This window comes from Engystomops pustulosus, chromosome 10, assembly GCF_040894005.1.
Source record: "Engystomops pustulosus chromosome 10, aEngPut4.maternal, whole genome shotgun sequence".
Classification (NCBI taxonomy): domain Eukaryota; kingdom Metazoa; phylum Chordata; class Amphibia; order Anura; family Leptodactylidae; genus Engystomops; species Engystomops pustulosus.
The window spans coordinates 28,168,942-28,183,492 of record NC_092420.1 but is presented as its reverse complement, the minus strand read 5'-3'; the positions used below and the strand labels follow the sequence as shown (position 1 = coordinate 28,183,492).

The 14,551-nt window shown below is 42.2% G+C and overlaps 1 protein-coding gene across 5 annotated transcripts in view; it reads left to right on the top strand.

The window, feature by feature from the left end:
- Positions 1–14,551, top strand: part of RAF1 (Raf-1 proto-oncogene, serine/threonine kinase) — a 61,695-nt gene that overhangs the window by 14,365 nt on the left and 32,779 nt on the right. For all 5 annotated transcript variants that reach the window (XM_072127861.1, XM_072127862.1, XM_072127863.1 and 2 more), the window contains one exon: positions 12,066–12,299. In XM_072127861.1, the coding sequence (XP_071983962.1) occupies positions 12,093–12,299 (207 nt within the window). In that variant the 5' untranslated portion in view covers positions 12,066–12,092. The remainder of the gene's footprint in view (positions 1–12,065; positions 12,300–14,551) is intronic.

Here is a 14,551-nt window from a genome sequence, read left to right as displayed (position 1 = left end):
ATTTACAGAAACTGCAAAGGAGACTCCTCCGTCATCCAGAGATCGGGGAATAAGGTGGAAGCGGGGAAAGGGATGGCGAGAAAACCCAAATATTTCATCTCAGAAATGTATTAGGAATTGGTAAAACCCTGAGCTGCTGCAGACACGCTTGGGTTGTTTGTGTTATTGCTAGGCCTCTCGCTGCTGTTTTTAGCTATCCCGCCCGGTCTCAGGAGATCCGTCACTGCAAACTTGACTGCTCGAAAGGTTAACATGCTTACTGCCAAGACCTTTGCTGCGCTTTTTTAACCCCTTCTTAGAATCGCAAGCGTTTTAGGAGATGCTGACAAGTAACTTTACATGCAAGCTTTAGCGGCAAGTTTCATCTTCATGTGTAAAATTGTCAAAAATCTACACAAAAAGGGGGGAAAAAGTGTAAGGTTATTTACTTCCTGGCATGTTAACTAATCCTGCATTTTCTTAATGCTGATTTGTGGTGTATCCCGCCACAGTTACGGGACTGGTCTTGTGTTCAGTGTGTTATAAGCGTTTAAGGGGTAATCCTAAAAAGACAAGATTCTTAAATATACTCAGGATAAAAAAATATCACATTCTCTAATTCACTGTTCTTAACAAATATGCAGTATTGCACAGATATAATTCCATCTTTTCTCTATCAGTCCTGGTGTATACAATTTTGGTTGCCCCTGGATACGACTGTAAATCTTCTGACTTTGGATTCTTCTCATGAATAGCTTCTCCTGTCTGCACACTGCAGACAGGATACTAGTGGAATGTTCAGAAGCTAAAGTGTAGCTAAACATGGAGCGTGATAATCTAAGCACGTTGTCAGCACACGGCATCTCCTAGTACTAGAGGAATCAAAAAGTTTCTGCTTGGAGAGTCCCCACCCACACCCTGGGACATCACTGAGTTATAGGAGTTAAAACAACAATAAAATTCTTAAGTAAGGGGGTGAGCTGTATTGTGTAACCATCGCCAGGGGATTGAAATTTGAAAACTTTCATTGGCAAACCAATTTAAAGGAAATCTACCACACGGATGCAGATTAAAACCTAGCATACTTGCATGCTGGCATGTGCCCCCTGAAAAATGGTCTGTTTTTTTGTATTTTTCAGCTAATGGTTTTATTTCTGAATAAGAGGAATTTAAAAAAGAATATGCAAATGAACCACAGCAGCCCCTGTGGCTCATTTGCATATATATATTTTTTAAATTCCTTTTAGTTAGAAATAAAGCCATTAGCTGCAGAGTGAAGGAGCAGAACCTTTTCTTGTGGGCACACACCAGCATGTAAGCTTGTTAGGTTAAAATTGCTGCAGTCATGTGGTAGATTTCCTAAAATGTTGAGGCCCAGTTCACACCTACCTCATTGCTTTCCGTTACTCTGTTTTTGGTAGAGCGCAAGAGCTACTTGACCTTTTTTATCTTTTAATAACTGATAGGTGAACGAATCCTGACATGCGCAATTAATTTCTGCTGTTTTACCAGGTGGCAAGTCCAGATTCATATATTATTATTTTTTTTAATTAAAAAAAAAAAAATCTTAGATTTTGACAGCAGTTGCGGCTTTGGGGGATTTTGAGTTTCAGACGCTATAAATTAAGAAATGAATTGGCGCGCAAGTTTCTGAGCCCGGATAAAAGAACATGATAAACTATTCTATCTTTTTCTAGCGTTGCTTACACACTGATCACTTTCAATGATGGAAAGTAACAGAGAAAATTACCAGAATGGTTTCCTGGGTGTTACAAAAAAAACAAACAAACAAACTTTAATAATAACCCAGAAAAACCGAGTGCTCCGCGCTTCATGGTTTAGTGATGATGTCCCGCCACCAGAGCTTGTGGTCGCTGACCGTAGCGGGTGACTGTTGTCTGTGGATTGCTGCAGTGTGAACAAGACCCAATGTGGGGGATGTCATGACACAGAACGGCATGGTAAACATTGCCAACAGAATACCGGGTAACCGTCATATGGGGTTTTGTATGTTATTTAAAGGGCTTGTCCACAGCTTGTAAAACGAGGCTGCTTTCTTAAAACCACTCCACACCTGACCATGGCTTGTGCCGGTATTGCAACTCTGCTGAACAGACCTCAATAGAGATGAGTTGCAATACCAGCACAAAACAGGGGCAGGTGTGGCGCTGTTTTAAGAAGAACGCAGCCATGTTTTTCACCCTCCAGACTTCCCCTTTAATGAAGGGTCGCTTTAAAATTTTGTTGGAACTAAAAAAAAAAAAAAAAAAGCTTCATTGCATTATGTAACTCTTGATGAGTTTTTACATATTTTTAGCAGAGATATGGGCTCAGTATTCCCTCCAAAAAAAAAAAAAAAGTGTTTGGCTTCCAAATTTTTACCCCACTTTATGTCAACTTTTTGTGCCTCCTCCCTGGAGGAATGAGCACAGAGGCCCAAAATAGACACCAAATACTACAACTTGTGTTGGGTAACGCTAGATATGACCACAGCGTCCCGGGCCCCCCCTCCTCGTTGAATCCAAGCTTCATATACTATTCCAGGAGCACGGCTAATGTTAGTGCATGAAATGTGACTGTCTGCATATCTGTCTCCTGATATAAGGCGTAGTGCTCTTATAAGGTGAGACCGCACATGGTGCTTAAGGGCATGTATACTATGAGAAAGTTTTGAAGCAAAAATCTGTCTCTCACCTTTTCCCAGCCTGTGCAATCCATGACCAAAAAAGCCCTGGAGGCCTAATAAGAGATTTTGCGCTGCCGGCTGCACAGGCTGAATACACAGCGGAATCTTCCATTGTGTATTTATCATTGTCATGTAAACATTCCTTAAGGGAGGGGGCTGTATCAAGAATTTATCATAAGACGTAAATGGTATTGCTACAAATCTCTGGAGTATTTTGGGGATTTCATGTTTACCCTGCATAAATTGACAGAACCAGCAAAAAGGAAATAAGTCAGCTGCTACCCGTCCCCTCACTACCCGATGCCAGTGTTTACCATGCCTATAGGCTGTTTGCCTTAAATATATTTTTTGCTTTTACACTTTTTGAATAAAGACAACAGTGTTTTAACCGCACGTGGAAACCGTTTGTAGCTGGAATTTTTTCTCTTCAATCTGCATAAATTGAGGTACAATTCTAAAAAGCAATTAAAAATAAATTATCCCAAAGAAAACTGCAAAATCAAGCCTGATTAAACCAGGCACTGTCACACTGCTAATCGTATATTTGTTGTATCTATGGCTTCCTTCTAAAATCAACTCTTAAAATTATGTGAATGAGCCAGAAGGGCTCTGTGGGGTGTTACCAGTGCACGTCTATTCTTCAGTTTCATAGGCTGTTAAAGTGTGCAGGAGCACTAGCTCTTCCCACTTTGTGAGATTATCGTGCTCCTACTATTGTGCACAGTGTAACAGCTTGTAAAGCTACAGCATGAAGGAGCACTTCCCCCTCTCTTGCCTGATGTAATCTTACACAGTGGGAGGGGGGAGGTGCTCTGGCACAGTGTAAAAGCCTTTTAAGCTACAGCGCAGAGGGGCTCTGTAACAACCCTTGGAGCGCTTCATGATCATGAGCATATATTTAAAAGTTGACTTTTAGACGGAAAGAGACCATTAATAACAAATATGACCACAGTCCCTGTGCCTGGATCTATGAGTAAGTGTCTCTGGTTTATCATGCTGGATTTTGATGGTAGATTTCCTTTAAAATTAGTTTTGTCCATGGATAACTGAGAATATGGAGAACTGCAGGCAATGAAGCTCAGCTTTTGTATAGTTAAGGTTGAAATCTGCACTTGACATACTGTGAATTGTGGGACATGGTTGCGATGCCAAGCATGGGTTTGGCCACATTTGGAAAATGCAGCTTAGGGTACTCCTCCTCCCTCCATAGAGAATAGGGGCGCACGGCCGTACACACGCCGAAAGATAGAGCATGCTTGAGGTGTGTGGCACCGTATCTGCGCTGCTATTGCCGTCTATGGGGACGTACATGCGGCCGCATGTACGTCCCCGCAGACGGCCATGTGAATGTGCCCTATCTGGGCACCAGTAAATAAGGCGGATGCCCTGGGCTCAGAAAGGGTACAAAGAGTCACAAAATTAAAGGGAATGAAGAGCATTACATTTATTTAGTCTTTAGAAGAAACAGAAGGGACATGATTCTAAAAATATGTAAACAGTCTGTATAAAAGTGGTGAAAAGTTGTTTCATCCTAAATAAAGACAATGGGGTGCTGTCTTCATATGGAGAAAGAAAGATTTCATCTCCAGAGGAGACCAGGCATCTTTACTATAAGAACTATGCAGCTGTGGAATAGCTGTGCTCAGGAGCTGGAGACAGCAGGGACAGGAGAGAGCTTCAAAAGGGGCTGGATGATGATGATGATTATGGAACTGTATAAAATTATTGCATGCCTTTCCCCAAGTCATGTCCTTTAGTTCAACTTGCTGAACATGGTGGATGTGTTTGTTGTGTTCTTTTTTTAGTTCGGTTACTAACCTTGAATGTTGCATATTTATAAATCCCTGTTTGGCGAAAAAGGGAAAATCCAGTCTTGCAGGTTTTTATATCCTGGATCTCTGTAATCAGACGTATTTAGACATTTCACATGTTCCGTCATCGATTTTAATCTCGTAGTTTACTTCTGCATAATTTGGGTTCTTGAAAGTAGATTTTCAAGAAACCATAACTCCAGCCTTTGTCGTCATGAAAGTTTTGCAGTGGTTGTTGGTAAACCTTGCACCGCGCTCTTCAGTAGGATTGTAACATCTTTGTTAGATGACAGCAGATGACTAATGTCCGTGACAGCTGGACACGGCCTTAAAAGACTGCGGCGTCAGTGCTGCTCGCCCAGCTGGTGCACACGTGGACAGGACCCCTCAGGGCATCGCTGCATGTTGTAACAAGCCGCGGCTCATGTTTGCCATCACTTTCACTCCAATACCTGCTGTAATATTCACCTACTGATATGTGAAATGGGCTTTTCCATGGAAAATTATCCAGTATTTTACAAGAACTTTAATAATTTTCATCCCCTCTCTTAACATGATGAGTAATTAACTTTTTTTTGTGTTAAATTTGGTCAAGGAGCATAAACCTGGACATGTCTCATGTATACTAAACTTCATCCTCCCTGCAGCACATGTGGGCACCTGTACATGTTGCGTCTGGACAGCATGTGCTAGGTGGGGAAGTGACGCCTTTTGGGGTGGATTCAGCTGATAAGGTTAAGATCCCATTACTTAAGGCACAGTTGTGGCCCGGAAAACTTCCATTCTGGGCTGTACCATTAACCATATGGAATAACACTCATTGAAAAAAAAGGGGGAGCTGAAATACAAATGTGTGGGGGTGGGGGTGTGTGTGTGTGGGACATTTTATAGACTTGTATTTCAGGGTTCTAACAGGGTTTGAAGCAATCCAATGTGCAAGTACAGTGGTGGCGAACCTATGGCACGGGTGCCAGAGGTGGCACTCGGCCCTTTCTGTGGGCACCCGGGCCATCACACCAGACAAGACTCAAGAATCTTCCTGCAGATGCTGCTTTCAGTCATATTGTGATACTGACTTCGCTACTGGGGTCTTTAGGAAGAGGAAGAATTAGACGGGGTCAAATTATTTTTAGAGGACCTCCTGCTGGCCCCACGATTCTCTGTGTACAGAGGGAAATTAGAAAGAAGCTAAAATGATGAACATTTTCCATCTTTCTACTGTGTTGCTGCCCTCAGGAGGCCAATATGATTGAAAGTTGTTGAACAGGGAGCAATAAGTTACTGCTTTCATTTTTGGTTGGGACCTCGCGATAAATAAGGGGGTTTTTGGGTTACAGTTTGGGCACTCGGCCTCTAAAAGGTTTGGCATCACTGTGCTAGTGTATGAGATTTCTTCACGGTTCCTCTGTAAAGCCTCTCCCCCTACTGTAGCGGGCTTCTAGTTGGGTGCTACAGCAGTTGGCGGGGCGCTGGGCTGTGCTCAATGAAGAGATCTCGCACAGCAGTGTAATAGTGCTCCGAATGAAAATGCATGTTTTATAGTCCTGCTGCTACAAACATACATAAAAGTAAAGTTACACAGATCTTTAGGAGAGCGACCTAACACGCTCTGCAGCTTTGTGTGAATCCCTTTAAAGGGGTATTATCGTCTAGGCATTCGCATTCATTTTCATTAATCTGCTATATAAATTTTTTAAATGAGAGGTTATTAAAAATAATGTACTTGTGTGAAGTAAATTTTTCATAAATGTAGTGATATGGTCCCTTTAGAAACAAGACTGTGTCCTTGGATGCGACCACCTCTGCTGGAGTGATTGCACAAAGACACGAAGGGTGTTTGTATATGAAATGTTCGGGAGTTACAGCCGTCCTGTGGTAATAATCGCTGAAGCCATGGGGTCAGGCAGGGCTCAATAGCGCATGTCTGACCACTGCTGCCAAAATGTGAGGTGGTCGTATCCGAGGAAGCTATCTCATTTCTAAGGGACAAAATGACTTAATTTTTCATAAATGATCTTAACACAGGAACTTTTTTTTTTTTTTTTTTTTAATAACATCCAATTGAAAAAATGTTTACATATGGCAAATGAATCGAATGAAATGTAAATGCCCAGGTGTGAATACCCCTTTAATGGCTGGTTTCTGTGCAGTTGTCACAATGATTTATTCTCCCTAAGACGTTAGTCACTCTGACGTCACATGTTCCTGCTCATGAGAGCAGCGTAAAGGAACTGCGTCTATAAACAAGTTTGTTGGCATTTGGTGTAGAAGCTGCATGTGAGTTTGTACAGGGAGCGCTGTATAAACTATTTATCTGCATGTCCCTAAGGACGGGCTGAGGTAAGTCCACAAGAGGTTTACCTACACTGCTTGTTCATTATTCTGTAGTGTGTGGTCAGAAAAATCCATGGGAAGACTCAGATCCGTGAGCTAGGACCATGGTCACAGGGGTTCAGTCTCTGGCCCATTAACGACTCGGTGCTTTTGTGTTTTTTGTTTAAATTTTTCACTCCCCTCTTTCAAAATATGTCTTTGTTTTGCCGTCTTCTGGCACCAGTAAAAATGTTTTTTTTTTTGTTTTTTTTTTTAATGTGTTGTATGGAGCTCTGACTTTTTTTTGCAGGATGAACTGACCTTTTCTTTGATACCATTTTGGGGACTGTGTGATTTTATGATCACTTTAGCATCCTATAAGAAGTTTTATATAAATGGCAAAAGTGTTTTGTACAGTTGGGCGCTGGTTTCTGTTATTATTCCATAGATCAGGCATTTTGGATCTCATGCTTTTATTTGCTTATTTTTATATATGTTATGGGAAAGGGGCTTGATGTTATCTTTTTGGGTGTTTTATATAATAATTTGAAGAAAAAAAATACCCCGTAATTTCTTCAACTTTTTTAATGATTTTATATACCCCCGGGTACTCTAACTCTGGGCTGTCTGATCTATCCTACCATATACTGTCATACAACAGTACGACCGTATATGTGAATTTTGGACTTTGCACATGATCTGTTACAATGTGCCACCATCACATTGTAACAGATCTGCTTAAATGACCTGAGGCTTTCATGGTGATTGATTGCTGTTCCCTGATGATCACAGCTCCCCCTGATGTCAAAGCAATATGGCGGCACCCATGCACCGACCGTCTTTTAACCGCCCCCAGCAGCAATCAAAAGGTTAACCCCCTCCAATGTGTAGCAAACATCCGGCTTGTATGGAGAGTGCTCAGCCAGTGCCCCCTCTCCATACTCCCGTCATGGAAAAAACTATATAATATTAACCACTAATTTCAGTGCCATACCTAGTAGTCTTTACGTGGGTATTTTCTCTGTGTAGGTCCTGTGTATCTGTGGTCACCCTGATGGAGACGACCCCTGTCCGTATCTCCTCCTACGGTGGGAGCTAGAAAGGGTAACTGTTCTCTGTATACTTGGATCCCGTTTCTATATAACACATGAGCGTCCATTGGTTTCAATGTCATGTAATCCTACAGGCAAATAACTTGTCTATGAATTTTACTGCCCAGAGATCCTTGGTGGCCCCGGAGATGATTAGTTGATCACCCGCATGGCTGCTTTTTGGAAGGTGTTGCCTCCTGTAGGACGCTGCTGCACCATAAGCGGTGGTCTTCACAGGCGTTGTGAACTTTTGCAGCGTGCAGTTGCTTTCTTCGCTTATTTTGGGTTCGGCTAATTACTAATCAGATCTCATGTTACCGCAGACTAGACCGGCCCTAAATAACAGGCGGATTGTAATAGGATTAGTTCAGTAATAAACCCCGGCTATAAAAATATTCAGTCTGAAAGTGACTTGGATAAAAAGTCCCATGACATAAAGACTGTTTGACCGGATTGTGAAAGGCTGACGTCCCCGCAGCAGAGTAAACATGGCCGCCTGGACGTCGGGGGCCGCTTCTTGCTGAGGATTCTCTATTTTTGTATTATTTTGGGTATCTAGTCCTTTAGCGAGCAGGAGAGAACCTGCTTATGTCTGACTTTTTCTCTCCGACCTGTTTACTTTGGACATGACAGACCGCTGGCCGGGCCTATTTATAATACTGTCCTTTTGACCCGTCCCTGGAGACCCAGGGTGAGCGGGCGGCACCGGTGCCAGAATAAATATTTGTGCTTTCTATGGCTTCGTCTTTTGTTATGTGGCAAATACATGAAGGGTATCTGGTAGTATGTGGGGTTCAGGGGTCACACTGAAATCATTAGATACTTTTGGGTGTCCCAACGTGGAGGGACTAGTGAGGGGAGCGGTCTGAGAGCTGCTCCATTACGTGTAGACTCTTTCTGAGGAGCGAGGACAAAAATGGTGCCCTTTAAATCCTGACGGGAACGTAAGCCGCCTATACAGGTCTATGTGGACAAAAAACGGATATTTATTTTTCTCCCTGCGTGTTATCTGCGTGTGAAAAGCACAGTAAAAACGGGTGTGAAACTGACTTAATCAACAAAATCTGAAAGAAAATTGACTGAACTCTGATGGGAGATGTCATTTTATCACTGATCAAACCCTGGCCGTCCTCTGATCAGACGAAACGCTGCAACGCTAAAGTTATAGGAGCCTTATGGGAGAGGCTGTTATCTAGCTGAATGCCATCTTCTACTTCAGAATCATGGTTTTACTGGGTGTAGCCTCCGGACAACGACTGATGACATCACCCTTCCGATCTTGCATTTAGCTGAGATTCCAACCAATGGAGATTATTGTCATGTACAGTCATCTGGTGAAGACCTGTACATTGTTCTGATCCCACGTACTGCGCACATGTGCACAGGATGTGAGTCCTTACATCAAACAGTAATATGATGCAAGGACTCCCATTTCTTAGACCACAGGCGCTGCAGGTCTGCTGGCAGAAAAGGAGTCCTTGCGTCACATTTCTGTAGTCCTGTGCATGGGATCAGACCTACATACGGGTCTTTTTCCACGGGCTGCACATTCTATGGATATGATTGGCAGCCGATACGGTAAAGGTCATTTCAGAACCAGGAAAGCGATTGTAGAACTTTTTAATAGATGTATGTCGGTAAATTAACAAATATCCTACCCCACCACGTATTAATAAAAAACTTAAAGTGGCCAAGCCCTCTTCTCGTTGTCATGGCTTGTGGTCCAGTTCTGCAGGAGACATGAACAATGTGGTTTCGGATACATTGAAAGTCTTCAATCCCTACGGTTATAGTGGAGATTACAAAATATATGGATTTACGGGTTTTCATGTGAATTCCTGTGCGGAATGGCTGTGGAATTATCACTGGGTAAGTTCTGCAGCAGTTCTGTGTTATTTGCAGATATCCTTCATCCTAGAACCAATATCCGGGTGTGTATATATACAGATATATTCTGCCACATGCCGGATCACAGCGAGTACATATGTACTTCCCGTGACCCCGCTCACCTTTCCCATACTGATGGTTTCACTTAATTTATCAACTATATGGTACAGCAAATGCCTAATCTAATCCTGGCCTGTCAAACTTTTCCTATTCTTTGGCAATGGGACTGGGTAAATCTAATTATATCACCTGACACAAGGAGGTTCTCCCTAAAGATGCATAAAGTCTTGTGTAATCTTGTCTTCTCTGGTGAAAAGCGAGCACCGTGCTGGTGATCTGAAGAAATAGCACATAATAATAATTAATAATATCTATATATAGCGCACACAGATTATGCAGCGTGGCACAGAACTTGCTAAATCGGTCCCTGTCCCCAATGGGGCTCACAATCTAATCTCCACCTACCTGTATGTTTTTGGAGTGTGAGAAGAAAAGGCAGGACCTGGAGGAAACCCACGCAAACACTGAGAGAACATACAAACTCTTTGCAGGTGTTGACCTAGGGACTTGAACCCAGGTCCCCAGCGCTGCAAGGCAGTAATGCTAGACGATGAGCCACCACTGAATTTTTTCCCCCTACTTTTTTTTTCTCAGAATAGCCAGTTCCAGTTGAAAGTGTATATTGTGTTGGGGGCCTCATTCTTGCAGTTGCTTTCGATTCACAGACGTGTGCCAGTGTATGCTTAAATCCCCGCCACTCCGGATAGGCGGGGGTATTGCCATCAGGGCGTTTACATTTAATTCATTTGCCATATGTAAACATTTCTTCAATTAGATGTTAATAAAAAAAATGTTCCTGTGTGAAGATAATTTCTCATAAATGTAGTCATGTTGTCCCTTAGAAACGAGATAGCTTCCTCGGATACGACCACGTCACGCGGTGGCCAGACATGCGCTATAGAGTCCTGCCGGACCACCAGGATTCAGCAATCATTACTACAGGACGGCTGTGCGACATGTAGTAACTCCCAGACATTTCATACACAAAAACAATTAGTTGCTTTGTGCAATCCCTCCAGCAGAGGTGGTCGTATCCGGGGAAGCGATCTCGTTTCTAAGGGACCGTATCACTACATTTATGAGAAATTATCTTCACACAGGAACATTTTTTTTTTTTAATAACATCTAATTGAAGAAATGTTTATTTATGGCAGATTAATGAAACTGAATGTAAATGCCCAGACGAAAATACCCCTTTAAGTTGCATTTGTATGTAAGTCGGAACTGTATATTGTAGAATTGTAACCCCTGGCAAAATATTTTTGTCTCTGTGACAATTGGATTTTAAAAAATGTTAGATTATCATAAGAGCCAGGATTAACAGTAAAGCCTCATTACAGACACCTATAATAACTGTTACAGCTGATCATTGTAGCCTGGGGCTAAATTACATCCGTTTGTAACTAGGGGTCGGGTGTTAAGTAGGGGACCGCCTGTGCTTTCAAAATCTAATACAAAACATAAAAAAGCGAATCTGTCCTAATGGGTGTCCTCTGCTTTCTATGTGTATTATTATTATTATTATTATTATTATTATTGTATATAAACAATGCAAAATACCTGACACCCTTCATCAATCGCAGGCGTTTCAGTGGAAACAAATATGTGATCAGGCCAAGCCCCTCCCACTCACTTCCAATCATTACCTATAGATACGCCATGGATATTTATGGTTCAATACCCTCTTCATTTTTGGTTTGTCCATGAGAGAATCGCGGTATCAAAGGAGTCGGGAATAGTTTACGACTCTTACGACTCTTGCTCCCTGTACGAGGCCTAAAATCTTGACAACTTTTATGAAGGCTGTCGGTAATGTCAGGGATAAAGCTCCACTTGTCCCGGAGAATCTGTGTGGTTTATGGATTAGCATGGATGTGTAGTGATGAATGCTTCTCTGTAGAGAAGAATGCTTCTACATGTTCCTAGCTGCCACGTAATTACACACATTATGCCAAGGTGCGGGAGATTTTTTTTTTTTTTTCTTTAGTTTCTTCAAGACTGTACACTTTATGCTTTTAATGTATTATAAAGCACAAAAAAAAAATTCCAAACTGATCAACGACAGAGTAATAAGCTGATATTAAATAGTTATATTGGCTAATTTTTTTACATTTTTGTATGGGATTTTTATCTTGTTGCCTTTAGTAGTGTGTGTTTTTTTTTTTGTTTTTTTTTTCTTTCCAGTTTGGTTTGTCTGATTTTAGTTCTTAATGAATTTATTTTTTTCTCTTTTTGTAGATTTCCCTTACGCATCATTAACCTCCAATGGAGCACATTCAGGGAGCATGGATGAAGATCAGCAATGGATTTGGTTTTAAGGACTCCGTCTTTGATGGATCGACCTGCATGTCTCCCACAATTATGCAGCAGTTCGCTTACCAGCGGCGAGCATCTGACGATGGAAAGCTGGGGGACTCGTCCAAGGCGAGCAGTACCATCAGAGTCTACCTACCTAATAAGCAGAGAACGGTTGTAAGTACCTAGATTTTACATTGCGTAGCATATTATTGGCGCATCACTTTATGCCATGGGGTTTGTAATGCATTGTAGGAAATCTGTGTCAAATTTGAAGGAATTTTTTTTTTTTTTTAAATTTTTGTCATTCTGGACCCCTGGTTTTTATTCATGTAGCATGTTTTTTTTTTAAGCCATAGATTGCATATAAAACCTTAGTGTTTTATTGTGTGTATGAGGCCTACAGATGGGGGGGGGTGAGACGATCCGCTACTCTTACTTGGTTTTCTGGATCTGGCTTGTATTGTAGTAGAGTAACAGGTGGAAGCCGCATGGTCCCTAAAAATGCAAACTTTCTGGGCAACTTGGGACATACAGGTCCTTAAGGCCCTATGATTTGTGAAGCGCTGCGAAATTTCATGGCGCTATAGAAATAAAGGATTATTATTATTATTATTATTATTATTATTCTAAACTTTCTCCTACTTAAATGTTAGCCTTGCTGCTGGCCTAGCTGGCACCGTGGCTGCAGCTGTAGTACTGACTACTAGTCCTAGTGGCCACGCCAGTCCCATGCGCCATTGCTTCCCTCGCCCCTCCTATCACAGATTAGCTTTAGTTATCTGTGAGAAAGTTAACCTAACACTGATTGGCTAGTACTTGACTGGCAACCAGTTCAGCCAACCAGTGTTGGCTAGTAAAGGGGGGGGGGTGAGGGATCAGGTGTGAGTAACAGCTCTTGAAAAGGCAGGCAGTATGCAGAATGAGACTGAGTACGGCTAGGCAAGCAGGCGCTCAATAAGGGAGCCAGTGAGATACTGTCACAGATTGGAGGCTGTGAGCTGACTGTCAGATGTTACAGGTGAGGGCCCCTTATGAGGAAAGTTGTGGGAGCCCTGGGGCACGTGCCCCTAGTGCCCTCCCTTTAACCCGGCCCTGCCTGTACCTACAGCACATGCACAGTGACTGGGGGTGTACAACACCAGCTTCATTGAGGAATCGGGCAGGCGTCGAGAGCTCCAGACCCAAGTTATGTATATACTTTTCTCTCTGTTGTGAGCACTGACAGAAATATTAAAGGGCAATTTGGGACAGTCTCACACAAATCATCCTGAACCTGCTGTGAAATGGCTCAAATATTTGGGTGATGAAATGGCAATGTTCAATCTAATTACAATAATGTCCAATTAGCTCACGGTGGTTTACTGGAGCTCGCCCTGTGGCACACGTGTCATACACCCTATATGGGGTGTGAAGTGATGATCGTGGTGATGTGTCTGCTCATCCACCAGACACTCCTGTTGTACGGCATTGCTGTGTGCATTCTGTCCATACGTCAGTAAATGATGATGTATTCTTTTATTGTGGCGACGTGTGAGGCCGAGGATAGGAATTTTTCTTCTCATTAACTTTTGGGTTTATATGATAAAATAGGTGGAGGAATGTGGAGGTGGTCACACCCGTCTCCAGAACTAATAGTTTCAGTTTTTTGTTTGTTGTGTTTTTATTATATTTGTTTGTATTGTGCATTTTTGTATTCCTACCAATAAGAGGTTGTTGTGTAGTGCAAGACCAATTCGCACACGTTGGTTTTGACATGTTAAAATTTGCATCACATCTCATGGCAATCTCACCCCCTGCATGAGCGTGGGACTTCTACATGATCATGTTGTCTTGCTACAGAGACCTTTTCACTGGACAAAAAGAAAGTAACAAAACTAAATGCTTTATGTATAGCAAGCAAACGCACTGAGGGTTTGTCCACTAAATGACCATAGAGCTGCTCCTTGAGCAGATTTGATGAACCCCATTAGCACATCAAAGTGTAAAACCCCTTATTTGTGTCATGGATTCTTTATATAACAGCCATGCTGTATTCTAATCTGCACATAGGCAAATATCTTAAAGGGGTTGTCCACTTGAAGCAAATAATTGATTCCGGTTGTGTATGGAAAGGTCATACAATTTTCCAAAATACTTTCCTCGCGGTTTCCTAGATCTCTGCTTGCTGTCATTCTTTAGAAAGCTTCATTGTTTACTTCCTGTTTTTTATAAAAACTGGTCCATAACCATGTGATGTCCCACAGGTGCACGGCTCGTTATAATCGGTGTGCATGATAACGAGCAGTGTCCCCCTGTGTGACATCGCAAGACCAGGGACCGGTCCATATCCATAGGATAAGCTCTGAATGATAACCAGATGGTATCTAGAAAACCATGAGGGATTGATGCAGAAAGTATACAGGCAGTCCCCGGGTTAAGTACACGAT